Genomic DNA, 24,448 nt, shown 5'->3' with positions numbered 1-24,448 from the left:
GGGTGTCAGCTCCGCGCATGCGCGGTCGGAGCGGAAGTGACGCGCCGTGACTCGAGGTGAAAGGTCGAAGGTGCGGCACCTACTTCCTTTTTCCGGTCTGGGCGCCATCGCCGCGGGAGCTTCGGTGAGTGTCGGGGTTTGCCGGGATCCGCCGCCATCGGCGGCGGGGGGGGGTCCGGGGGCGGCCGTCACCCCGGCCGTGACCGCCGCGCGGTGTCTCCGCAGGGATGGGAAAGTTCATGAAGCCGGGGAAGGTGGTGCTGGTGCTGGCCGGCCGCTACTCGGGGCGCAAGGCCGTCATCGTAAAGGTGAGCGCGGGGCTGGCGGCACTGCGGCCGGGCGGCCCCGGCGGGACTCGCGTGGGCCTGCGGGGCGGCCCGGGGCGCTGCTGCTGCCCGTTCCTGCAGGCGTCTGTGCAAGCGGGGCTCCCGCGGGGGCTGCGCGGCGGCGGCGGCTGGCGCTCCGGTGCCACCGCCGGCTGCGGTCGGTGTGTTTCAGAACATCGACGATGGCACTTCTGACCGGCCGTACAGCCACGCGTTGGTGGCGGGCATCGACCGCTACCCGCGGAAGGTGACAGCCGCCATGGGCAAGAAGAAGATCGCAAAGAGGTCTAAGATCAAGTCCTTCGTGAAAGTCTACAACTACAACCACCTGATGCCCACCCGGTGAGTGGGACTGCAGGGAGCTGCCAGCACAGCCACCGTCTGTTGCTGGTGGGGCCAGAGAAGCCTTGTCTGCTTCCAGTGACCATAGTCCTGGTGCATCCTGGCTAGTGAATGCTGAGGGGCACTCAGGTTCTTAATATAATGGCTGAGTAAACCTGGGGCATCTGCTCTGCCAAAATAGGGACTTGGGGGGTGTGAGGCTGAGGGGAAATATTAGCTAACCTAAGAATTAAGGCAGCTGCCTCTTATTTCAGCCACAGTCACTTTCCTCTTGATGATCGGGTGTCTATGGATGAGCCTTTGAGACATTTGTGAGGGTCTGGGAGTGCTGACAGAGCTGCTGTGGCCCAGTGACATCTCTTCCCCTCCCCTTGGAGCTTCTGCAGATGCAGGCTGCCAAGTACAGCATGCTGGCGAGAGTGGCTTGTCTCTTGTGAATTGATTAGCTCTTTCCCTTGTAGGTTAAATTAAACACCTTTGGATGTTATAGTGCTTTGGTGATTTTCAGAACCGAGAAGGCTTTAAGAGCCGCAGTCCCTTAACCTGGCACTAGCATGTGCATTTGGCTGGTTCAGGCTGCCCGCTGTGTTTTCATCCCTGTGCCAGGTACTGTGACTGTTTCAAATCTTGCTGCTCTCTTGCCCAGGTATTCTGTCGATATCCCGCTGGACAAGACAGTGGTCAATAAGGATGTGTTCAGGGACCCTGCTCTAAAACGCAAAGCAAGACGTGAAGCCAAGGTGAAATTTGAGGAGAGGTAAGTTGGAAGCTTGTCTCTTCAGTGGTGTCAGCCGCCATCCCTGGGGCGAGGACTCAGCACGGTTGTGCGACAGCCTGGCTGAGTCCTGGGCTGGACACTTCTGCCCTGACTGTTTTGAATATGTTTTTTGTTTGATTGCATTCCTCTACACCTTCTGTGCGTGTTTACACAACTGTCTGTTCAGTGAGTTGGTGGGTTGAGATGGGGAACGCTTTACTAACAGCCCTGGATGCAGGCTGGGGTTTATGACAATGCTGTAGCCTCCTGCCGGCACGAGCAGGGCCTTTCAGGTGCCAGGTGACAGCCTGGCATCGCGCCTGCCAGTTCATCTGCTGCCTGTCGCTGGGCGTAGTGGGACAGGGCAGCGCTGGCACTTTGGACAGGAGTGTCCATGTTAACGGTCCTCAGTTTTCTGTTCAGAAACTCTTCAGCGGAAGGAGCTGTGTGGCTGCAGCGGGATGCAGGGTGTCTCGCAGGCAGCCTGGGCCATTGGCCCGTTGGCTGTTTAAAGCGCTCTGCCTGTGGTCATAGGCTGTTCTCCCAGGGTGTCCCCTGACAGCTGCCCTCCATGTGAGGCGTTTGGTCAGGCTGCCACACTCTGCACTCGTCTCATGGGGTGGAAACCACCCTAATGGGGATGTCCTTCACAAGGTGGCTTCATCAGAAAGTTTGGAAGCTGGCACATGCTTCCCATGGCAGTTTAAATGTTTAAAGTGGGTGCAATTGGAGCCGGGGCTGAAGAGAGCAGGAGAACTACCTCTGGGCAAGGTGGGCGCTGCGTCCTGCCTGTGGTGGGAGGATATGGACAGCTTGAGTGCAGGTCTTGTGCTGTTGTCCACTGGTGCAGAGCTTTATCTAACCTTTGTGTTCCTCTTTCAGATACAAGACAGGCAAGAATAAGTGGTTCTTCCAGAAGCTGCGATTCTAAAGGTGTAACAAGGTTGCATCAATAAATGTTTACTAAAAACCATTTTGTTTTGTTGTATAACAAAGAGCTAGGCCTTTCTCTCTGTGGTGTTGATGTTGTTGCTTTGTGTTTGTTTAAGAGTTGGGAGAGCCATTGCAGTCTGGGTGAGCTCCAGAATGTCTGTGGAGCCTTGTGTGGCCCGAACTGTAGGTGAAGGCGCCATCCCCGTGGGGCTGTCCTCGGGGCTGCGGCTGCACTTGCCCTTTGCTGAAGGGTGATTTACATCATTCCTGTCCCTGCTGTAAATCTCTCATTCCCAAAACTGTGGTCCTCCCTGAGGGACAGTGGCAGTGGGAGAGGGAAGATGACAAGTTTGTTCCCAGCATCTGTTTCTCTCATCTCTTCTCTGGTGAGAAGTGCAACACCACGCGCAGTGCCTTGTGCAGTGACTTACTAGGGGTGTTAGGCTTTTAGTTACCTTTGCAAAACCTCTCTGCTGTGCCAGCAATGGCTTTCCCCCCACCCGGGAGATTGGGTCAGCTGTAGGTGATCAATCAAAGGCGCTGCGTGGGGCAGGAGGGGAGAGGCCCTTCACTGCTGGAGGGGTCAGGGTGCTTTGGGAAGGGGAGCTCTGCAGGGGCCGGGCGGGCATTGTCGTCCCTGTGGGGAATGAGTGGAAAGATGATTTTTTTCAGGCTGTCTCGGAGGGGGTTGTGTGGTGGTACAACACCAGCCCAGGGTGTGTGTGGCGGGGATAGTGATGGGCATCCATCACCTGAGGGCCTGGGACACCTGTACCCTAGTTGTGGCCCAAAGCAGCGGGTACCACAGTGTCAAAGTCTGGCAAGTTTGTCGGAGTTGGGCCGAAATGGAAAAGTACCTGATGAAAGTGAATTATCTCAGACCTGATCAACAGTGACTCTGAGCGAGACCCTGGGAGCATTGCGGGGTGGCGGGGGGCTGTGGCCAGCACCTCCCCCAAGCTGGGGCACTGCTCAGGGTAATGAAGGGCCACGGTGGAGTTGCACTTCTCCGGGCTCAACCGCCGCCTGCTGAGGAATGTCGATGCATGGTGAGTATTTGCTCTAAGCTTGAGAAGAGGGAAATTTTAACTATAGGTGAACCTCTTCCATCCCGTGCTCTGCCTGTCCACACCTTTGAGTATATACATTAGTCTTGATGAGTGGGGGCGGCTATATATATTTTTTCCACTGGATCCAAATGTTTCTGTCTGTCTGTGCGTGGGAAGGGGCACCCATCAGCCCATGGGGTTCACCCGCTGTGAGGGGACATTGGTCCCAGCAGTGACAGACTCGTGTGGTCTGTGCGACCCCTCAAGTGGGGTGTGTTTGTATGTTTTGTGTTTACATGTCACTACATACACATGTCTTGATTTAGGATACCTCATAGTACGTTAGTGTGAATCTTGTTCTCAAATCTGTAATTAAGTCGCTGTTTAATTATTGTATTGAATCACCTTGTTAATCCTTAAATTGGTTAATGATTAAGTGCTGCTAAAATTCAGCCTTTTGCTCTATCATAACCGTATCGAGTAGGCTCATCCGCGCCGGGGCGGGGCCGGGGGCGGGGCCGGGGGAGCGAAAGCGAAACCGAAAGGCGGGAGGAGGCGCGGGGTCGCGGGGGGGTGGTCTCAGGGGCGGTCACACCGGCGGCGGCGATGGACGCGGAGGAGGTGAGGGGCTCATCCCTGGGGAGCTGCGGGCTGGGGCCGGGGGGAGCGGGGGCGGCCTGGGGGGCGCTCGGCGTGACTGAGGACCCCTCCCGCCTTCAGGACTCCTTCATCCAACTGCCCCCCCCCGCCGGCCCGCGGGACGGCTGTCCGGAGGGGACTCCCGAGCGAGTCCGGCGGGAGATCGAGCGTTGCCAGGTGCGTCCCGCCGCGGCCGGGGGGAGGGGTCGGGTCGGGTCGGAGCCAAAACCCCTCGGGACGCGCCGCGGCCCCGAGCTTGAGTTTCTTAGTCTTTCTTGGACTACAATCCAGAAGCGGTGGAGAGGGGTTGATGGCGGAGAAGGGGTGTCCCACGGCCAAGACCCGCGCTGGGTGCAGCCCACCTCCGTCCCCAGCGAGCGGCGTGTGCGGGGGCCGGGCGGGCAGCGGGGGGACACTACCTCCGCCGGGTTTCGCCGTCTGATGGTGCCTCTCGCAGGAGCTTTGTAGCGCTCTGGAGCACGACCACGCGGAGCTGCAAACGGCCGTGGACGCTGTAGAGCAAAGGACACGAGAGCTGAGGAAAGAGGGAGAACTTCTTCAACAAAACCTTGAGCAACAAAAGTCTTTAAACAAAGATGAGGAGAGATCCTTCCAGGTTGGTGGTCGGAGGAGTTGTCTTGGGCTGGGAAAGGTGGCAGCAGGTGGTGGGGCTGTATCGCTCAGCTCACTGGCTCTGAGGTCACTTTGCTCGGTGTTAAAGGAGCTACTGATGCTGAGTAAAGCCGGGCAAACATCTGAGTAAACATTCCATCGGGGGTGCCAAACTGTTAAAGGAGAGTCCACTGCCCGACCATTCACACCCCACTCGAGGGGACACACACACCATGCAAGTCTGTCGCTGCCAGGACTGGGTGACCCCTGCAGTGGGCAACCCCCATGAGCCATCAGGTGCCCCTTCCCACGCCACAGACACACTTACTCCTGGGCGCACTCCCTCCTTCAGCCGTCACCCTCGGTTTCCCACAGCAGAGTTTCAGGAGTTGGATTTTACAAAAACAAATACTACAATTGAAAGGTGCAGCAGTAGCGTCAGCCTGGGCTGGGCACCCCCAGAGAGGGACGATGAACAAGGAAATCACTCGGCAATGGCACCCTTGCGTTCTATGCACTCACCCTTCGGGCGCTCTTCATGTGTCTTTCAGTGCAATGGCGATTTTTGGTCTGGGGTCTTCTAACATCTTTTTGGATTCTTTTTCTGTGTCCCAGCCAGCCGTTGGCTGCTCTTATCTCGCTGACTCGCAGTCTCTGCTGACTGTTGCAGCCTCCTTATCTTCTGGTGTCTGCTTCTTGTGTGTCTGCACTCACTGGGGAACTGAAAAGTCCCAGACTTATGGAAAACACTACCAAAACATCAGTGTGTTATCAACAGTCGTCCTATACTAAAAGGCTAAACACGGCACTGTACCAGCTGCTAGGACAAATTACTAAGAAAATTAACTCTGTTGTGGCCTAAAGTCTTCAGCAAATCTAGCTGCTCATGCTAAGTAAAGTGAGGCAAACAGCATAAATCCCACTGTATTATAACCCAAAGCAACTTATTCTAATTAAAACTTACTTATTTAAGCTAAACAACTAACATTGGTCCACATCTGGACCTGGTGGAGGTTTCACAGAAGGTCGCATCAGGCCTGTGCCATGAAGTGAGCTCCTGCGGCGGCAGTGGAGCCGTGTCCAAGAACTCGGTGCTTTAACTGGAGGGTGCGTGCAGCCCCTTGCATCCTCATGGTTCCCTTACTGCCCCTTCTTTCTTTCCTTCCAGGTGGGCATTTTATTAGCAAAGGAGGAGAACAACAGCCTGAGGCAGGAGAAGCAGGTGCTGAAAAAGAAACTGGAAGAAGTGAGGAAGAGGGTCGTCTGGGAAGATCCGGTGATGGTAACTGTGGGCACGCGGGTCTGGTGGCGAGGGGCGCGGGCCTGGCTGGAGAGGCTGCAGGCGAATGCAGCTGGGCACTGCTCAACAACTGGCACAGCTCCTCTGCCAGGGCCAGAAGCTCCAGTTGTCTTTGTGACTCCAGGCACAGCTGGACCCTAGGAGAGACTCTGCTGAGTTTTTCCAGCTGTTTATTTTGAGTCATGAGCTTGTTTGTAGTGTGTGGATTGGCAGGGACAGGCCCTGTGTGGGGTCCGCTCTCCTCCAGGTGCTGTCTGTGTACTTGAACCTAGATGCTGCCCTCTTTGCCAGAGAAGAAAATGGTGTTTAAGGGACTTACGACAAACAAGGAGGACATGAAAAAACTGATGCTTACCCCACTGATCCGCTACCCTCTGTTGGGGGGCTCAGCTCTCATCACCTTTGAGAAGGCAGAGGGTAAGAGCAAGAAGAGCACTGCTGCCGCCGGGTGTCCTGGGCAATGGGCTTTGGGGCTTGCCCTGCATCCCTCCCACGCCAGGGCTCGCAGCTCTGCCTCCTCTGCTGGCATTGTGCAGGATTGTGCCCCCTCCTCAAAGCATGAGCTGCCCCCTGTCCTGTCCCACGGCGTGCTCGGAGCCAGTGGTCAATCCTCTGTGCTGGGGGCTCTCCCTGCTTGCAGTGGCCCGAAGGATCATGGAGCTGAAGGAGCACATGGTGGAGCTGAGCTGTGGGGAGGAGCTGGAGGAGCTCGACCGGTGCACAGTGCGTGTGCAGGCAGCGCCGGTGGACATACTGCTGCCATCTGCCCTGGAGGTGGGTCCCGAGCATCCGCTGCTCCCCGCACTACAGAGAACCACAGAGCTGCCCTGGGCATGCACCGGCTTTGCTGTGCCCGGCCCCGCCGCTAGCCAAGCTCACCTCTGCGGGGTCACTGGTACCAGCCCAGCTCAGCACGTCAGTGCTACAGCTCTGCGCTGCTCCCCCAGCGCTGGGGCCGGCCCTGCCCTGCCCCGGCACTGACTGGCCTGTGCCACCCACAGATCAGCCTGACTCGGAGCAGCAGGAGTATCCTGGTGTCTGACCTGCCCAGCCTGGGCATCCCCGATGAGGTGCTGCTGGACAAGCTGGAGCTCTTCTTCAGCAAGACGAAGAATGGGGGCGGCGAGGTGGAGAGCAGGGAGTTCCTGGATGACTCCAGCCAGGTGGTGCTGACCTTCGCGCAGGATGGAGGTGCGTGGGGTGTGCTAAGCTCGGGCTGCCGGCAAGGGGGGAGCAGCCCAGCCGGCCCTGGGGGGGCACAGGTCATCTCCAGAGAGCAGATGGAGCTGTGTCTGTGGGAAATGGGGAAGGCAGAGTGAGCCTGGGCTATCCTGTCTCCCCTGAGGCTGCGACATGCAGGTAAGCTGGGGCTGGGCAGTGCCAGCCTTGGTGTCTGTAACCTCCCCTGGAGCTCCCCCTCCTTGGATGTCACCCCCTCTGGGGCTCAGCAGGGACCTGGGGCCTCAGGGCTTTCCTCCCCATCTGCAGTGGCAGAGCCGCTGATCGCAAGAGGACACATCCAGGTGCTTATTGGGAAAGGAAGATATGAGCTCAAAATATCACCATGCATGAGCGGGGACATCACCAACCTGCAGGTAAGGGCACGGACCCGAGTGCCAAGCAGCACCTGCCAGCACGGGGGGGCTCCTGCAGCCCTGCGAGCCATGCAGCCCGAGGCCTGAGCTGAGCAGCGCTCCCCGCTGTGCCGAGGGGATCCCTCCCCTGCGGCGCCGCCGCAGCTCACCCCGGCTCTGCCCAGCTCCAGCCCCGCCGCTGCCCGCGGACCGTCCTGCTGTCGGGGATCCCGGATGTGCTGGGCGAGGACCCCATGAGGGACGCCCTGGAGATCCACTTCCAGAAGGCCAGCCGCGGCGGGGGAGAGGTGGACAGCCTGGCCTACGTCCCGGCAGGGCGGTGGGGGGTGGCCGTTTTCACGGAGGACGCGGGATAGCCCCGGCCGCTGGACCCGGGCACGGCGGCAATTAAAACATCTGCCGGGAGCGGCGTGTGTGTCGTGCGGGGGACGGGGCGGGCGCTGGCGCGGTGCCGGGGGCGGCGGGGAACGGGGCGGGACGGGCGCGGTTTCGGTTTCGTTTCACGGCGGCGGGGCCGGAGCGGAGCGGGAAGCGGAGCGGGGCCGCAGTGCCGGGGGCGGCGGGGCCGGGGCCGGGCAGGGGCTGGGTAGGGGCTGGGCCGGGGGCGGACGGGGGGCCGGGGCCGGGGGCGGACGGCGGGGTCCCGGCGCGGAGCGGGGCCCGTCTGCCGGCGCGGGCATGACGGGCCGCACGGTGCGGGTGCGGGGGCTCCCCGCCGACCTGCCGCCCGACCGGGTGGCTGACAAGCTGACCATCCACTTCCTGCGCTCCCGCAACGGCGGCGGGGACATCGCCGAGCTCCGGGTGCTGCCCGGACCCCCGCCCTGCGCCATCATCACCTTCGAGACGCCCGAAGGTAACGGCCACCAGGCCCTGGCTCTGCCCGCTCCCGAGCCCCCCGACCCGCGTCCCCCCCGCCATGTCCCACATGGGCAGAGCGGGGACGGGGCTGCAGCCACTCGGCTCCAGGCCGGGCTGACGGTGGTGGCTACTGGCTTTTCCCACCCAGTGGCCCAGAGGATCCTGAAGGTAAAGAATCACACGTTGTCCATTGAAGGGAAGAAATACCCGCTGGAGGTGACGGCGCACGTCGCGGAGCTGAGCCCCGATGAGGTAGCCAGGAGCAGGCAGCTCCTGCCCGCGCAGCCGTGACAGCCCCAGCTGGCTCCCAGAGCCGGTCTGCACCTGGCTGGCACGCTCGGGAAGGGGACTGCACCTCTCTCCTTTAATCTTAATTAGACTTAAAGCAAATCCATTTTTATTCATATTCAAATAAGGAATTATTTTTTTTTCTGTGCTAACAACACAGGGACAGCCAGGCAGGCCATGCACTCGGTTGTTTGGTGTTTGTGCCTGTCGAAGCAAGGAAGGACAGTCAGACTTGGGGGAAGGGGTACTTTTCCCCAGCCCATCTGGTGACACACAAGGGATCCTGTTAATGCCTCTGCCATGTCATTAGCTGGACACACGGAGTCTATTTTTCCTCTCTCCTTCTCAGGAGAGCTTAGGAGACAGATGTGCTGGCATCTAGGAGGCACTGGAGAGTTCCTGCCTCTTCCTCCACTTTCAAGAGAGTATGGCAGCAGCTACGTCTCATGTTTTTATGTCTGAGCACTGAAAACATGGCCATGGCAGTCAGCCTGGCATTGCAGACTTTTCCCCAGGACTGTGGTGCCAGACTGCTTGAAGGTCTGCAGCTGAAGCTCTGGGGGAGTGAGAGGGCAACTGCACTTCATATGCAGAAGGGATAGTGGGTTTCTTGGGTTTGGGCTGTTTACAGAGCTCCTGGCGTGTAGAAGTGGGGCCACATCTCTGTGGGATTTGCCCCTCACATTCCATGTTTGCAGAAAGCTTTTGACTATGCATGCAGTGTCCAAGAGCCGTTTGGGCTGGCTGGGTCTTTCAGTCCTGCCCATGTTATGCTCCTGTCTCATTTGAAAGCAGGATGCTGAGAGAGGGAGGTGGTGGATCACATTGTCTCTTCTGTCATAATATTGCAGGGGCTGTGGCAAGTGTCAGGTGCATTTACCTCCCTCTGTGCCTTGGAGAGGGGTTATTTTTTGTTCTAGCTCTCTCACTCCCTTGCTATCTACTTGCAGATCTTCATACGTGCGTGCGTGATAGTTGACTATGGTAAGCTTCCTGCTGGTAAAACCCTCCTGAGGAACTTGCATAAAGGCTACAGCAACGTGCAGTTCAATTTCGATTCCAAGAATACACACTGCATAGTCAAGGGACCATTCACTGAGCTGCAGGCCTTCAGCAGAGACCTGCTGGGCAGCCTAAACCTCCAGAGTGAAGACATTGGAGAGATCTTCCTGCTGAGTTCCAGCCATGTGGCTGAAGAGATCAGAATGCGTGATCACCAGCAATTTCCTGACTCCGCTGAGTCAGCACAAGAGACAGCAAAGCTGCTGAGTTGGGACCAGGGGTATGAAGAGGCAGCTAAAGTCCCATCACGTCGGGGCCTGGTGGACGGGGGAGCTGTGGAACAGCTGGAGGACTTTTCCCTAGCGATGGACTCGGACATTTACCTGTACATGCAGAGGTTCTGCGCTGCCAAGTACCAAGGTGTGCTACACCAGCATGGTGTGGACGTGGTGGATGTGAGCAGTGATGGCATCGCCATACTGTACCTCCAACCATCTGCAGGTATGTCTGGGGACATGGACGCCTTGCAACAGGCCCGCCTGGCCCTGCAGCAGCTTTACCAGCAGCTGGAGGTGAGCTTGCGCAAGGAGAAGATCACCAAGGGAGGACTGGATATGGACAGCCAGGCACTCAGGGGTCTGACGTGTGAGATGCAGAAACTGTATCCCCAGTTGCTCTGCCACGAGGATGAGAAGCAGCTTTATCTTATTGGAAACCTCATTGATGTGTCCCAGGCCAAGCAGTACCTTCAGGATTTCAGCACCAGAAGAGGTGCTGCACACATGGTTGACATGCTCAGCAGCTCCCTGCCCTCACACCCAGCAACCTCCCGTGCCACAGAGGCTGCGCTGCACAAGCCCAAAGTGCCTGTGGACACCTCAGCCTCAAGGCTCAGCCCAGGCAGGTCGGAGCTGAAAGGTGAGCTCAAGCTGGCTGCCAACTTTGGCACTCTGAAAGCTGACAGGTCTCAGGGCAGTCGGGACTCTCCACCAGTGGGACAGGCGCAGCTTTCTGCAAAACGCTTCTCAGAGACACATGCTCCAGGTCCAAGTGACCCAACAGCACTGACACAGCAGTACCAGCCTTGTGTCTCTACAACAGATGTGGTTTTGGGGTCAGCAGCAGAGTCTCAGCAGAAGGAACCCGAAGAATGGGATCATGAGAAAGGAGGTGACAGGCTTACAAGGCACACGGCTCTGTCTCCCTTTGGGGACAAAGAAAACAGCACTTCACAGCATCCTGGGGACTCTAAAGGCTCAAGTCCCATCAAGCACCACTCCCTCGCTAGCGCGTCTAGTACCTTTGATGTGACAAGGACCTCTTCTGCTTTAGCCCTTAAACTCTCTGAGTCCAGGCCTCTGCTGCGACGTTCCAACAGCTTCTCCCTGCCAAGGTCCCAGGAAAGCGACAAGCGCCGAGGCTCCGGCAGTGGGGGTGGTGGGGTGAGTGAAGAAATGAGCCTGGACTCTCTGCAGTGGTCTTACCTGAAAGATGTTTGCCGCTCTGCTATTGATGAGCTGTGCAGGGATGGAGGTGTGCAGATCTTAGAGCATCGTGATGGGGACTGCACGGTGCTGACGCTACAGGCGGTGGACCGGAGCAAGCTTTTCCAGGCTAAATGGAAGGTGGAAGCTCTTGTGCAGAAGTGTCCTGACCTGGTGTGTCAGAGTATGAGCTACTCGGAGCTCGCTGTAGATGGTCCAGATGACAGTGCCCTGGGCGAACTGTGCAGCCTCCTGCGAGGAACTGCCCTCGGGGTTGGACTCAGCAAAGACAAGTACAAGCTGTACCTCGCCTGCCCCAAGGAGATGCTGCCGGGAGTGACTGAGGCCTTCCACGTGTTTTCTTCCAGGAGAATCCATGCCCTGAAGTCTTCATCCTTGTCTCCAGGGCCGGAGAGCACAGAGCAATCCAGTATCCGCCGGTCAAGCAGAGGCCAGGACGTGGTGCTGGGTGCAGCCCTTCCTGGCAGCCTGGCATCCCTGCAGATGGACTTGCAGGACCTGGATGTTAGCGACAGAGCAGACAGTCGCAGGCCTTTCTGGCTGCCAGAGGCTGAGGAAAAGAGGTCCCCCAGTCCTTGGAGGTTCCAGCAGGCGCTGGGGCAGGAGGAGGGCAGTGACCACGTTGATTCTGGGGCTGTGCAGGGAGGAGGCAGGCTCCTGAGCCCCAGTGTGGTGGATAAGCCAAGACCTGCTGGTCTGAGGGAGTCCCAGGAACGGCCAAAGACAAAAGTGCCAGTGGGGGATCCTGACATTGCGCGGCTAAAGCAGGTTCTGCCAGACAAATTCCAGTTTGCCAGAGACAAGAGTGGAGGAGGCCACAACGAGGAGACGGGACAGCCACACTCACCGGTTCCTGCCACGGACGGTGCTCCTCACTCCCTGCCCACCCGGCTGTATGGGGCTACGGCTGCTGTGCTGCCCGCGGCTGTGGCTGGACAGTCGCCTGCAGTGGAGCCCAGGGCCCGGGAAAGGGCCCCGCTCCCAATGGGCAGGAGCACTGCACAGGAGGAGCCTGAGCTCTCATCGCAGCAGACAAGAGGCGCCAGCCTTGGACGGGAGAGTGGTGGGATCCCGCTGGGCCGGTGCGATGCTTGCCAGGGCTCAGGTGTGACCTGCCAGGCCCCATGCGGTCACGCCTTGTGCAGGACATGTTTCGCAGCGGACAGTATGCAGCCCATGTGCTGCAGCTCCCTCTCGGTCGCCCCACGCCGCAAGATCTCGGGGACGTTCAAGATCTCCTGCCTGTCTCAGAGTCTGCCGGGCTACTATCGAGACCTCACACTCCAGGTTTCCTACACCATCTCTGATGGCGTGCAGGGGGTAGGTACCCACCACGGGGGCTCCCCATCCTGCTGCAGGACATGCGGTGGGTTCTGTTGGGGGGTGGGGGGACTGTGTGTGGTGGTTGTGGTGAGGGCAGTTGCAGTTCCATGTCCCACAGGCAAAGCAGCAGAGGTATTGACCTGTGGAAGGCAAAAAGCTCCACAGCAAGTTTGGGAGCAGCTTGCTGCTTTTGATGAGTGTGTGACCTCCAGTTTTGGTTCAGATAGACTAACAGCCCATGGGGGTCACCATCATCTGTGTATTTGCAAACTGGACAGAGCCTCAGAAGCCAGCTCTGAGGCACAGCACTGAGGTTGATGTTTAAAATGCTTTCTTCCTATTCTAAGGTTGGCGACCCCCGCCCAGGACAGCCCTACAAAGGGGGGAATTTCTGTGCCTTCCTGCCTGACAACAAGGAAGGGCAGAAGACGGCAATGCTACTGAAGAGAGCATTTGAGCAAGGGCTGACGTTCCAGATCAAGTCCTGCGATGGAGAAGAAAGAGTGACATGGGGCCTTATCCCACACAAAACTTCCTGGGACGGAGGCAAAGCCAGGTATGGCCCAGCTCATCCCAAGCTTCCAGGTGTGTTTCGGGTTTGGTTTTTTTTGGCAGTTAGAGAACCATGGGCTCCAGCTCAACAAATGCTCGCATGGGTGGTTTTTCCAGGCTCCTACAAGGGTAGAGTTGGTGCCTCCCTTTGCTTCAGCGGACAGGGCAGCTGTGGTGTGGCAGACTGGCCCTGGCATCCTCCAGCTGGAGCTAAAGCCCTTGCCCATCCCACACCCCTAAGTTCCCTACAGCCAAGAATTCTGGGCCCTGGTCACTTACAGCTCTCCTGGCTTTACCCATGACAGTGCTCTGGGTGCAGGCTGTGCCTGCAGGCGGCAGGACTTCCACCCTCAGCCCCTGTTGAAGGGATGGGGTACAAATAACCTGCTGCTGCCTTCGGTGGTTTGAGCACCATCAGCAGGACTGATGCCACTGCCCTCTGCCCGCAGGAACGGCTATCCTGATGCACAGTATCTCCGCGAGGTTTGCGCAGTACTGAAGAAACTGGGCATTGCCTGAGCATCCCTGCCTGAGCAGCCACAGCTTCTGCCTTTGCTTCACCTTCCTTTCCAGTTGACAAAACTTGCAGCTTGACACAGACAGCTCGGCAAAAAGCAGGTGTTTGTCCAAGGAGTTCGTGTGTCCCCAGAGGTAGCCAGAAAGCTGTACCTTAGGGACAGCAGCACCTCTCCCTGCCTCCCGCAACCCTCAGCACGAGCAGAGCTTCCCTGAAACTCTGGCTCCTCCTGGGTGCTCTTCCTCACCAGCACAGCTTGTTTCAACACCAGCTCCAGCCCTGGTGTGGCTTTCAGCAGCGTAACGCAAACCTAAGCAGGACCCTCCCTGTAGTTCAGCCCCATCTTCTGTGAATCCCTTCCCGCTCCGGCCACGGCAGGTTCCAGCTCAGCCACAGCCAGAGCCTGTGCCAGAGCTGAGCTGTCATTAACTTCAGCTGTTCACTCAGACATTTCAGTCCTGCAGCAGACAGCCCCCAGACACAGACCCTCCCCAGCACCTGCTCTGGGGACAGACGGCCACTGACGCTCTCCCGGGGACAGCAGCAACAGCTCTCGAAGCCAAGAGCTGCCTCCCATGAGACTATGCTGGCACAGACAGGCACTAGTGAAGAAACACAAATAAACGAGATTTATTCCCCACAGTTTTTAGTAGTGGTTGTTCATGCTTTGTCTCACCATCACCCCAGGTACCCGTTTCAGTCTCAATGGGCTATGGAGAAACCCAGACACAGGGTAAAGCACAGAGGCCAGCGAAGGGCTTTGCAGCAAAAATCACCATAGCTGCCCTCCAGAACAGGATGTTAAGAAGATCGAGGTAACAATTAATAGTTGTCCTTGAGAGCAGAGGCACTGCTCACCCTGGGAGAGTCAGAATTTATAAACCGAATGTGTCCAACAACTGATTGCCTGGAGAAGCAATGGAAGTGCTCCAGAGGCTGAGCTGGGGGCAGAGGGTTCATTCTAACAAGAAACTGAGCAGCATACCCCTGAGGGTTTTGTTATGCTTTTAATTAACATTTGAAACACATAAGGCATATGGTAACATTAGACAGGAGCATTACACAATATAGTCATGTAAACAGCATTGGCACACTTGCTTTCTGTCCAACTTGGTTACACGCACAAAGCAGAATATATTTTTTAAACAAAGATTTTCCAAGTGTCTGTAGGAGGAGTATCACTCATATCATGTATCTGCAAATCAACATGACTCAGACAGTACAGACCAGACCATATGTTATAAGAGGCTCAGAGTCTAATGCATGTCACATCACACTCATGTACTACTTGCCAGTCACATTTGCTATCACCAGGGCTTAGCACACTAGAGACTTCATTAGGCAACAAGAGTGGTTTTACACCTACGACAGCAGCTGTAAGAGGGCCAGGATCCTGCACCAATTAAAGCCCAAGGCCCACGATGCTTCTTACTTCTCCCTGGTCAGTCAATTCCAAAATGAAATGTACAGCTAAACTCCTTCCCCCATCTCAAAGCACTCAGCTGGGGCCGTGCTCCTCTGCGCAAGCCGAGGCTGCGTCCTCCCTCCTGTGGTTAGCGTGCAACACAAGCAAGCTTGAGAGAAAAAAAGAGTCAGAAACGTGACAAAAGCTGCCTGGTGATAGCAAAGGAGTTGCATTTTGTCCAAGAGTAGCAGTGCCAGTCTGGAAGGCGACTGCAGTAGCGACACAGGAGTGTCACTCGCCCAGGCACCCTGCGCTGAGCAGCCCCGCGGCCACGGGCAGTGCCGGGGATGTCGCTCCTCTGCGCACGAGATCTTGACTCACACTTGCCACTTGCCATTTCTCACAGCACCACCGTTGGGTCAGACAATCAGTAAAATAAACATTAAATTGCACTTCTGATAGCTGGAATGGCACACACAATTTAAGCACAGGAATCTCCCACTTCGTCAATAGCACAACTTCACCCTAAACAGTTAAGCAACATTGAGTGGAATGATTTTATCTTAGGGTTTCTGTTGTTTTTTGCTTTGGTCCTTAGTATACAAACCTGCTGGTTAACTTTGAGTTAAGACACTTGAAGTTGTTTTACATAGGTTCTATAATTATTGGCCCATAAATTGTTTGCCCATTAAAAAAAAGGTAAAAAAAACAAAACCAAAACAACAACAACCAACCCTAACCACCTGGAGCAGAGTCATCAGTGAGGCAGTGAAGAGCAAGGTTACCTCTAATCTTGGTCTTTCTGTAGAAAACACTGTTGCTACCAAGGGACATAAAACAGCTAAACTCTAACAAACTGTAACTGCTCAACGCTCCCGCCCTGAGAAGGGCTTCAGGAATTCATAGGTAGAAGATACAGGAGCAGCTACCCGATGAGTGGGAAGTCAGGATTGTTTCTGGAAAGCCAAGGCTGGGGAGCAGATAAAACCTCGCTTGAAGACTGGCCGGAGCCAAACAGCCGCCCTGCGGGAGACCGGGGCTCTGCTCTGGCTCTTCTGGACCGGGGAGCGCAGAACGCCCAGGACGGCCCGGGGAAGGCTGCGAGACATGGGGAGGGACCGTCCTGTTCACTACACCACCAGCGTTCACAAAACAGAGCTAACGAGAGTCATAGCAGGTTTTTAGCAATACTTTGAAAGACCAGAATGGAAAAGGCTCCAGTGACTTCCCAGTCCTTACAGGCATGTAGAAGAAGGCACCGAGATACTGTTTTCTGCAGTGTATCACAAGGCAGCGTGTCAGTGTCCTACGGAAGCTGCAACACTCCCGCTGTCCTCCATCACGCTGCACCGCGCAGACAGACTGCGAGTGCCTCACTGTGCTGCCCGATCCCAGGTCATCCCAGTAAGGCACTGAGCATGCGCCGAGCCGAGAGTAAAGCAAGGAGAGGATGTTACCGCGAAACACAGTTTGAGAGTTTTCCCCTTTACAATTGTGCAGAACCTGAAGATGTGCAGGGCTGTGTGCCGTTTGCGCACGTTGCTCTTTCATCAAGGTGAAGTCCAGTTTCTCAAAGGAACAGGTCCAGACTTCCCATTTCAGCAATTTAGACAGTCCTTCTGTTGTCAGACCTGGTAAAGCAGCATTAGACACTGTTGGATTTAATCTAAATTAGCATGACAGGGCAGGCTGAAAGGAGAAGCAGCAAGATTTTGGATTCAGAAAGGTTAAAAGTTGTGCTTGTGAGTTTCATCAGACCATGTTTATGAAGTTCACATATCAAGTGCGAGAGATGGACTGACACAGATCTGACAGGGCTCCAGCCCTCCTCTGAAGTCACAGGGAAGGGGGTTGTCTTAATACTTAAAGCCAGGCAGGGCCAGTTCCCTGGAGGCTGTGCCTACGTGATTCTAAAAGGTGGCAGAACCAAAGCACCTGAACCACCGCACTGAGAGAAACGGGCCCTGCTGGAGGACAGAGCTGGCCGAGGAAGAAGCCACACTCCCCACCGGCACAGGAACCCCCTGCCCTGCGCAGGGCTTGGCTGCTTGCGGGTGACAAAGGGGCTTTGTGTATGGGGCCCTTCGTCTGGCTGGCGCGTCCCCTGTGGGGTTTGGTTAAGCAGGACTCCTGGTAGCGAGGTTTGGCTCCTGGGTCCTGAGCTCCTCCATGATGGGCAGCTCTTCTTGGTGCCCTCAGGTTTACCCTTTCAAACCCCAAATGAAGCTTAGAAGCCCGCACCACCCACAATCCATGGCAAAGCCTCAAAGCAAGCACAAACAGCACCACAGTCACTCAGGGCTGAAAACGCAGTCCAGCAGGACACCACCCGGGACATTAAGTGTTCACAGAACTAGGCTCGGGTCTCTGCACAGCGACGTTTCCAAATGCACAGGGGAAAGAAGAGAGGAAGGGAAACAGAGTTCTGGTCTGGGAGGAGCACCCCAGGTGGTCCTTAAACCCTTGGTGCTGGAAGAGAGCCCAAAGGTCCCCAGACTTGCAGTTTCAGGGGAAGAAGAGTAGTTAAGCCCTCCTGCAGCACCGAACCACAAGGCAAGAGCTCATCAGAGTGGATATCTAACGAGCTCGGTAGAAGAGAATGGAAAGCACAACTTAAACTGCTCACGATGCCCAGGTGAGAGGCTCAACACAGGGCTGCATTCACCACCTGCACTGGTAACTGGCGATAGCTTTACTGGGTGGCGCACTGCAGACAGAGCAGCCCAGGCTGCGCGGAGCCATCGGACAGCACTGGCTCTCGCACATCACTTCCCAAACCGCAACCCCTCCCCGGCACATGGGGCACAGCACAAAGCAAGCATTAACAGGCGCTTATTTTGTTCCCATCTCGCTGAAGTCAGATTCAACACTGCAGCCCTTGGAAATACAAACATGAGGGTGAAGTTTAGCCTTAACAATACCAGCTGGGAGCCCAACATCAATAAAGCACAGAGCCAACATCCATTGTTCCAGTCATTTGAGACACAGTTGAGTCCTTATGGTCTCTAGAAATCAGACACAGTTTAGATCTCCCTATACAGTTTGGAATCAGAAAATGGACAAGATCAAGTTACCTAATTGAAACTTTTCTTCTGCATTCAGACACAGCTTAGCCCGTCAGGTTATTTGCTGACTGCACAGAGAAGTGACTGCAAATTAGGTGCAATATGCCACAGACTCCAAAATGCCAGGATGGTTACTTACAAGGCAGAGACATGACCTGTTACTATCTGACTGGTGTTAGAGGCCAACGAAAGCAGAGGGGAAAGAGCGTGGTTAGTGTAAACAGAAGAGCAGCCCGTGCTAGAATTAAACCAGGCCAGCCGCGCTGTTCCTCTGGCTGTTGAGGACACATCCTAAGTTGGGTCCATTCTCCTACTGAACAAGCTTCTCAAAGGTGACAGCGCAAACGCTTCAGCAGGGCTCAGACTCTGTGGAGATACTTGGCAGTTGCTACAGTATGTTATTATACCTTGACTTTATGGTGACAGGCTATGCAGTTGTTAATCACCAACTGCCTGGAAGCTTCAGCTGCATTGCCAGAGAAAAATCAGGTTAGTTTGGAAATTCAGTAGAGAAACAAGTGATTAGAAAAAAGTATGAAATAAACAGGCTTCAGAACACAGAGCTGGGGCAGGAGGCATATCTGGCAAAGGATCAGTCACAAAGAGAGCATGCAAACCTCATCTGAACTTTAACCACGATGTTCTTGTACTGGTGAATTGAAGATGGAAGCTACTGATCTGTCCATTTCCAGGTCCCAAAGATCAGGGAGTTAAACCATGAATTGACAATCGGCACACTTCTTAGTTCTCTTCTTTTTTGGATTCTTCCTTGGGTGCTTCAGGAACCAGGATGACCTTTCCAACATTCTTCTTCTCTTGCATCTGCCTCATGGCATCTGCCACCTGGAAGCAACAGGGATCTGGTGAGACCCACATGCACCACGCAGTGTGGTCGTGCCCTTCCCGCACCCCTTGGTCCACCCAGACTAGTCTGAGGGCCACCCAGGAGACAGCTTCCCTGGCAGTCCAAGGCAGTGCCAAGCATTCGGGTGCCTCTGCACAGATGCATTTTGGATAGAGCTGGGCAGCTACCCCAGCCTGCCCGTAGAAAGCTGTCCTCAAGAATTCACACAGACCAGCTGTAGCGCACGCAAGGATGCTCTGCTACGCAAACCAGGGAAGAACAAAGCGTATGTCACCACAGCTTCCTTTCCAAGCAGAGGGGAGCACTGCAGGAACCCAGTGAACAGCCAGAAGGACAATGCCTCTACCATCTACACAACCACAGAACAATACATGCACAGATTTTTAAAATTAGTATTATTTTTAAGCAAAACAGCACCTGGGCCAGGCCTGGAATCAACAGAGTTTTCCTTAAGCATTTGCATCAGACTAGTTCTCAGGTACTAACAACAACTGATCATTACCAAGTCCTTTGCTCCCCTGCAATAAGTCCTACCCCAGCAAAGGCTTTCCAAGGGAAGAACCTGACTCTGCCTGGACAGGCTGATGGAACAACACTGAGCACAGCAGAGCTGCTGAAAAACCTGCTGCTCCCTTCCAACATCCTTAATCTGCTTCACTGCCTGGCTTCTTTTTCACCCATGGAAGGGCAGCAGCAAGGGTCCCAGCTGCCTGCTTAATTACAGAGTGTAGGCTCAGGGCGGTCCCCAGCCTGATGCACAACCCAGCCCCTCCGTGGGCTGCTGCGGCCCACGGAGTGCAGCTGAACGCCTGCACTATTCCATGGGGACGCTGTCTGGCACTGCTCAGCTCTGTGCACTGGAGCAGAAGAGCCCAGCCACTTTACTCCCCCTTAATATCTTGAAAGGAAAAAGGCACTGAATGTCTGAGAGCAGATGGTTATTAAACATTTGCAACAGTTCATCCCCTGTGAACAAGGTGCTCACACTGATCCAGGGCTGACTGTGCAGAAAACAATTGCCCAGTAACTTCTGGGTGCTGCCAGCCTGTATGTTAGCTCAGACTCACCTGATCAAAGGGCCATACAGAGTCTATTTTGGGCTTGATTTTGCCTTGACTGTAGAGGTTAACCAGCTTGGCTACAACGCCTCCAACAAGCTCAAATTCTTCATCCATGTATCCCAGGTGGTAGCCACACACAGCCTTGTTATGGTGTAGGAGCTGCAAGGCATTGATGCTGAACTGGTTCCACCAAGTTTTAGCCATAGCCATGAGGTTCTTCTTCTGCCCAGTGAGCAGGTTCGCTACCCCTAAAAAGAAGGCAAGCCACAGATGAGCTGGAATCAACACAACAGGAGAGGCAGAGGATGTCCCACGAACAGCTCAGGCAATACGCAGGGAAGCAGCAGCTCACACAGCGATGGAGGACAGAGGTGAGAACTGGATCGCATCAGGATCCGCCCAGTTGGCCTTCAGCGGAAACAGGCACCTGCCTGGGCATCAAGATACACAGAATTTGGATTATCGGCACCCATATATTGCAAAAATATAGAACAACTCCTCTCTTCGGAGGGCAGCAGCAGCGCAGCTCGACTGGAGTGCTGGCAGAGGCCAGAGAGGGTTACCAGCCCCATCCAGGCAGGCTGGCAGGACAGCACTCCCCTTCTCCCACAGCCAGGCTTCCTCAGGGGAGCCACACGCCGCAATGGCTGGGACAACAGAAGCAGCACAGTGGTGTGAGTGTCTGGAATCCCACTGGGGGCTGTGTGGGGGCTTTGTCTACAGGACAAAATCACAGTGTTTCAGAGCTGGGGAATGGAGAGATAAGTATTCAGTAGCCTCAAACCTCATCACCCACACATCCTCTAGGAGAAAAGCAAGGCTCTATTACTGCTGTGCATTAAGTCAGCCTGGACAAAGCAGCTGTGCCAGCATTCCTCCGTGAGGACATTCCAGCTTCCCCTGCAGGCACCGGCTCGTACCCAAAGAGAGATCTCGCCACGGGAGGGTAGAGCCTGGGAGCCTGTGACCAGAGCTCTCGGACAAGGCACAGATCTCACTCCCCTCAGTGCCTCACCCAGGAGAAGCATCCTAAAGACCTTTGCGAAATAACGGTACTACACCACACAACAGCAGTCAGCGATAGTGCTGCTCCCTTGCGGCTGTACGTCCAGGCACAGAGCAGCACAGAGCATTCCCTCCAGATGCACGGCTACCCTGCCATCACAGGTTGTTCCCACGCAGAGGCTGGGGTTTGGGCACACTGCTTACACTTACCGTAAGTGATGAGTTTGCCCATTGGCTTCAACAGGTTAAATGCTTTGGACGTATCGGATCCTCCCAGGGGGTCCAGGACAATGTCAACACCTAGAGGGAATTGAAAGTAACTACAAGTTTCTTTCCACTTGAAAGAAATGCAGGACAGTTTTAGAAGTCCTCCACTACACGGTACCTTTGGGAGAGATTTTCCGGACCTCCTCTGCATAATCCATTGTTCTGTAGTCAATGGGGTGAGCGACTCCGCTCTCCTTGAGGGACTCATGCTTGGAGGCAGATGCTGTGCCAAAAATGGTGACATTTTCTACAGTCTTGCACAGCTGGATAGCAGCAGTTCCCACACCACCTGAAAACCAGCAACAAGAAAGAATTAGAAGCAAACAGACCCAGCAGTCAGAAGAGCCTCTGGACAGGTAAGTTACCCCTGCCTGTCTGGATTGCACAGCGCCCAGGAGGGTAAGGAATAAAGGCTTTGCCTGGCACAGGCTGACACCTGTGACACACACTGGGGGAGACTGACCCCAGCTGCTGGGAAATGGGTTCAGCATGTGCCAGCGCCTGGGTCAGTGTAAAGCCTGCATCTCTGGCAGGCGACGTTTTGTCAGTTCAGCTGCGTTCTGATCGCTTCCTCGTCCATGCCACCCACTCAGAAGCTGTGTGTTGAGGCCAAGAGCTGAGGCCAGCATGGGCTGCCACAAACTGTTTACCTGCAGCCATGTGGATGAGGACACTCTGGTTGGGTCTCAGGTTTCCAAAGTCAAACAGGATCATGTAGGCAGTGATGTAGTTGACAAGAAGAGCAGCTGCTTCCTCGAAGCTCATCCCTTCAGGCATCAGGAAAGTGTGACTGGTTGGCACGTTCACGACTTCTTGCCAGAGCCCCGACCTAGCCAAGACCATTACCTTATCGCCAACCTAAAATCAGAGAGAGGACAAGGCAGTCTGAACCAAGCCCCAGGCTAGCAGGAGTCACCACACCCTTGTCCTCCGTATGCCAGAGCCAGGTACGCGTGCGCCATTCTCTGGGGGGGGGTCTGCAGGGACCGCAGTACACCAGGCTTGGGCGGGAGCCCACAGCCTGTGCACCACTCTGGGCAAACCACCCCATGGCACAGCACCTCTCACCACAGACCTGGGCACACACCAGGAGCCTCAGAGGGACTGCAGGCATCCCAGGCTCCGGCTTGCGCCCAGTGTGCTGCTTGACAGCCAGCTGCCCAAACCAACGCCCCTCAACGAGGTGAGAGGGATGGGGGCCGTGTCCTGCCCTCCCTGCCCAAGCTTGGAGCAGGAGCCTGAACACCATGAAATATTACTGCTGCCCCTTGCAAGCATCATTCCGCCAACAGGCAGGAGGCATGGGGCAATGCTTAACAGGATCAACCCTGGAAAAGGCAAGTCCAGCCTGAGGAAAAACTTCCCGGCCTACGCCTCAGGCCCGAAGCATGAGACACCCCCCAAAGTCTCCTCTTATCCCACTGGTCACAGAACATCTGCTCTCTTTGTAATGGGACAGAGACATCACAACACCAAGCAGTCGTACCAGCAAGCAGACGAGAGGCAGAGCCAAGGCAGCAAGCAGAAAGGCTGCTTGGTGTGTGGGTTTGGCATTTACACTTGAATAAACCAAAATGTTTTCCTGGAGAGGAGGGAAACATCTTTGACACAGTGGGTTTTTTTGAGACACTTTGTTTTGCTGGTTGTGCACCCAAGTATTATCTTAAAGCACCATAATTGCAACAGCCCTAAGACTCAAAGGTCTGGCACACACAAAGCCGACTCCTCTGTCCCACTGTGTTGCTAGAAATGCAGCAGCCACAGGTTCGCAGGCTGCAGACCCAGCACCAGGAGCAACGAACCTGCTCGTGCCCACACCCCACCACCCTCAAATGGCTCTGGACCACTCTGCAGTGGCTGGAGCTGTGTCCGTCCATGTTCGTGTAGTTTAAAAGCTCCGTCACAAACGTATTCAGAAACAGCACAGTCATGCTTTGGCCCAACATCCCACTAGCACTTGCCATGAACAAAATTTTGTACGCGCAAATACAGCTGCCAGTGCCCACGGAACTGGACGACTTCCAGCTTTTCCCCACGACTCCAGGCCCCGAAGACCCCGGCCCTTAGGGTGGGCGGGCAGCGATGCTCCCGCTGTCCCAGCCCTTCACAGGGCGAGGGCAGTCGGGCCCCGGGAGGCCGGGCGGGACGGGACGGGGATGGGGACGGGCGGGGACGTCCTGCCCACGCGGCCCAGCGCAGCCCCTTTGTCACGGGGCTTTGTCCGCGGCCCCGCCGCCGCAGGGGCCTCTGCGGGCGGGATCACGGAGGACGTTCCCCGCGCCGCCCCGGGGCTCCGCCGCCCGCCCCGACGGGGACCTCAACCCCGGCCCCGACCCCGGCCGACGGACGCTCCCCGCGCGCCGCTGCCTCTCACCGGTGGGGTGGCCGGTCCGGGGTCGCCGGCACAGGGCCCTCCCGGCGCCCGGAGCCGCCGCGGGTGGGCGGGGCCACCGCAGTGCGGCGGGGCCGCGCCGAACCGGGCCAGGCCGCCCCTCACCTGTCGGTCGCGGACGCCGTCGCCGAGGGCGCGGACGGTGCCGGCGCACTCCATGCCGGGGCAGACGGGCGGCGGCGGCAGGCGATCGTACAGCCCCTGCCGCGCCATCAGGTCGGCGAAGTTGAGGCCGCAGGCGCGGACACGCACCGAGACCTCGCCGGGCCGCGGGCCGCCGCCGCGCCGCGCCTGCACCTTCACCTTCTCGTAGCCGCCGAAGCCCGTCAGCACCAGCGCCCGGTGCTCGGCCGCCTCCCCGCCGCCCGCCGCCGGCTCGGGGACGGGGGCCGGCTCGGGAGCGGGGGCGGCGGCGGCGGCGGCGGCCGGAGCCGGCTCGGCGGACATGGCGGAGCGGAGCGGAGCGGAGCGGCGGGAGCGGCTGCGGGGCGGCGGCGGCGGCGGGCGGGGAAGAGCCGGGGGAGGGGCCGGGACGGGCTGGAGGGGGCGGGGCTGGGCTGCCTGGGCCGCCCCCCCGCTCCCGGCCCGGCGGCGGATGCCCCCTCCGCAGCCCGCTGTCCCAGGGGAGGCCCCGCCGCGCCCGTCGGTGGGACGGTTCCCCGGGGGGTATGAGGCCGACGGCGGCGGAGAGGGCGCGGGGGTGTGTGCTCGTCCCACCGCCGCCGGGCCGCGCGGAGCCGCAGCGTCCTGGCGGTAATTACCGCGTTAATTACTGTAAGCTCCCGTC

The 24,448-nt window shown here is 56.7% G+C and overlaps 4 protein-coding genes across 5 annotated transcripts; 3 read left to right on the top strand and 1 right to left on the bottom strand.

Moving 5' to 3' along the window:
* The first annotated feature begins 68 nt into the window (after positions 1–68).
* Positions 69–2,398, top strand: RPL27 (ribosomal protein L27). Its single transcript, XM_082495103.1, has 5 exons — positions 69–124; positions 226–308; positions 499–668; positions 1,315–1,425; positions 2,308–2,398. Exons 2-5 carry the CDS (start codon positions 228–230, stop codon positions 2,354–2,356), a joined length of 411 nt encoding a protein of 136 aa, XP_082351229.1. The 5' UTR covers positions 69–124; positions 226–227; the 3' UTR covers positions 2,357–2,398.
* A 1,568-nt stretch (positions 2,399–3,966) lies between these two features.
* On the top strand, positions 3,967–7,958 carry IFI35 (interferon induced protein 35). Its single transcript, XM_082494986.1, has 9 exons — positions 3,967–4,028; positions 4,128–4,223; positions 4,504–4,662; positions 5,827–5,940; positions 6,231–6,375; positions 6,599–6,732; positions 6,960–7,149; positions 7,447–7,553; positions 7,718–7,958. The coding sequence occupies exons 1-9, from the start codon at positions 4,014–4,016 to the stop codon at positions 7,907–7,909; spliced, it is 1,152 nt and encodes a 383-aa protein (XP_082351112.1). The 5' UTR covers positions 3,967–4,013; the 3' UTR covers positions 7,910–7,958.
* A 235-nt stretch (positions 7,959–8,193) lies between these two features.
* LOC309681139 (uncharacterized protein) lies at positions 8,194–14,237 on the top strand. 2 transcript variants are annotated; one of them, XM_082494971.1, is made up of 5 exons: positions 8,194–8,409; positions 8,563–8,666; positions 9,653–12,529; positions 12,880–13,088; positions 13,534–14,237. In XM_082494971.1, the coding sequence occupies exons 1-5, from the start codon at positions 8,232–8,234 to the stop codon at positions 13,601–13,603; spliced, it is 3,438 nt and encodes a 1,145-aa protein (XP_082351097.1). In that variant the 5' UTR covers positions 8,194–8,231; the 3' UTR covers positions 13,604–14,237. The 2 variants fall into 2 exon arrangements, with proteins under 2 accessions (XP_082351097.1, XP_082351098.1); XM_082494972.1 differs by lacking the exon at positions 8,194–8,409 and having other exon boundaries at positions 8,587–8,666; positions 9,653–9,686; positions 9,767–12,529.
* A 358-nt stretch (positions 14,238–14,595) lies between these two features.
* On the bottom strand, positions 14,596–24,108 carry VAT1 (vesicle amine transport 1; the record flags this gene model as incomplete). The annotated part of the gene is made up of 6 exons (XM_082494899.1): positions 14,596–18,914; positions 20,004–20,245; positions 21,213–21,302; positions 21,388–21,558; positions 21,920–22,127; positions 23,767–24,108. The coding sequence occupies 6 exons, from the start codon at positions 24,106–24,108 to the stop codon at positions 18,813–18,815; spliced, it is 1,155 nt and encodes a 384-aa protein (XP_082351025.1). The 3' UTR covers positions 14,596–18,812.
* Between the last annotated feature and the right edge of the window lie 340 nt (positions 24,109–24,448).

The sequence above is a fragment of the Vanellus vanellus genome (genome assembly GCF_965231255.1).
Source record: "Vanellus vanellus genome assembly, chromosome: 24".
NCBI classification, from domain to species: domain Eukaryota; kingdom Metazoa; phylum Chordata; class Aves; order Charadriiformes; family Charadriidae; genus Vanellus; species Vanellus vanellus.
This window is presented reverse-complemented; position numbering and strand designations above follow the sequence as displayed.

Excerpts from the sequence above, each read along its gene's own strand:
- IFI35 (XM_082494986.1), top strand. Across the intron at positions 6,376-6,598 it reads CACCTTTGAGAAGGCAGAGG|TGGCCCGAAGGATCATGGAG; the intron begins GTAAGAGCAAGA and ends CCCTGCTTGCAG. Across the intron at positions 7,150-7,446 it reads GACCTTCGCGCAGGATGGAG|TGGCAGAGCCGCTGATCGCA; the intron begins GTGCGTGGGGTG and ends CCCCATCTGCAG.
- LOC309681139 (XM_082494971.1), top strand. The coding sequence starts at position 8,232 with ATGACGGGCCGCACGGTGCGGGTGCGGGGGCTCCCCGCCGACCTGCCG. Across the intron at positions 8,410-8,562 it reads CACCTTCGAGACGCCCGAAG|TGGCCCAGAGGATCCTGAAG; the intron begins GTAACGGCCACC and ends TTTCCCACCCAG. Across the intron at positions 12,530-12,879 it reads TCTCTGATGGCGTGCAGGGG|GTTGGCGACCCCCGCCCAGG; the intron begins GTAGGTACCCAC and ends TCCTATTCTAAG.
- RPL27 (XM_082495103.1), top strand. The coding sequence starts at position 228 with ATGGGAAAGTTCATGAAGCCGGGGAAGGTGGTGCTGGTGCTGGCCGGC. Across the intron at positions 309-498 it reads GCAAGGCCGTCATCGTAAAG|AACATCGACGATGGCACTTC; the intron begins GTGAGCGCGGGG and ends GGTGTGTTTCAG. Across the intron at positions 1,426-2,307 it reads AAGGTGAAATTTGAGGAGAG|ATACAAGACAGGCAAGAATA; the intron begins GTAAGTTGGAAG and ends TTCCTCTTTCAG.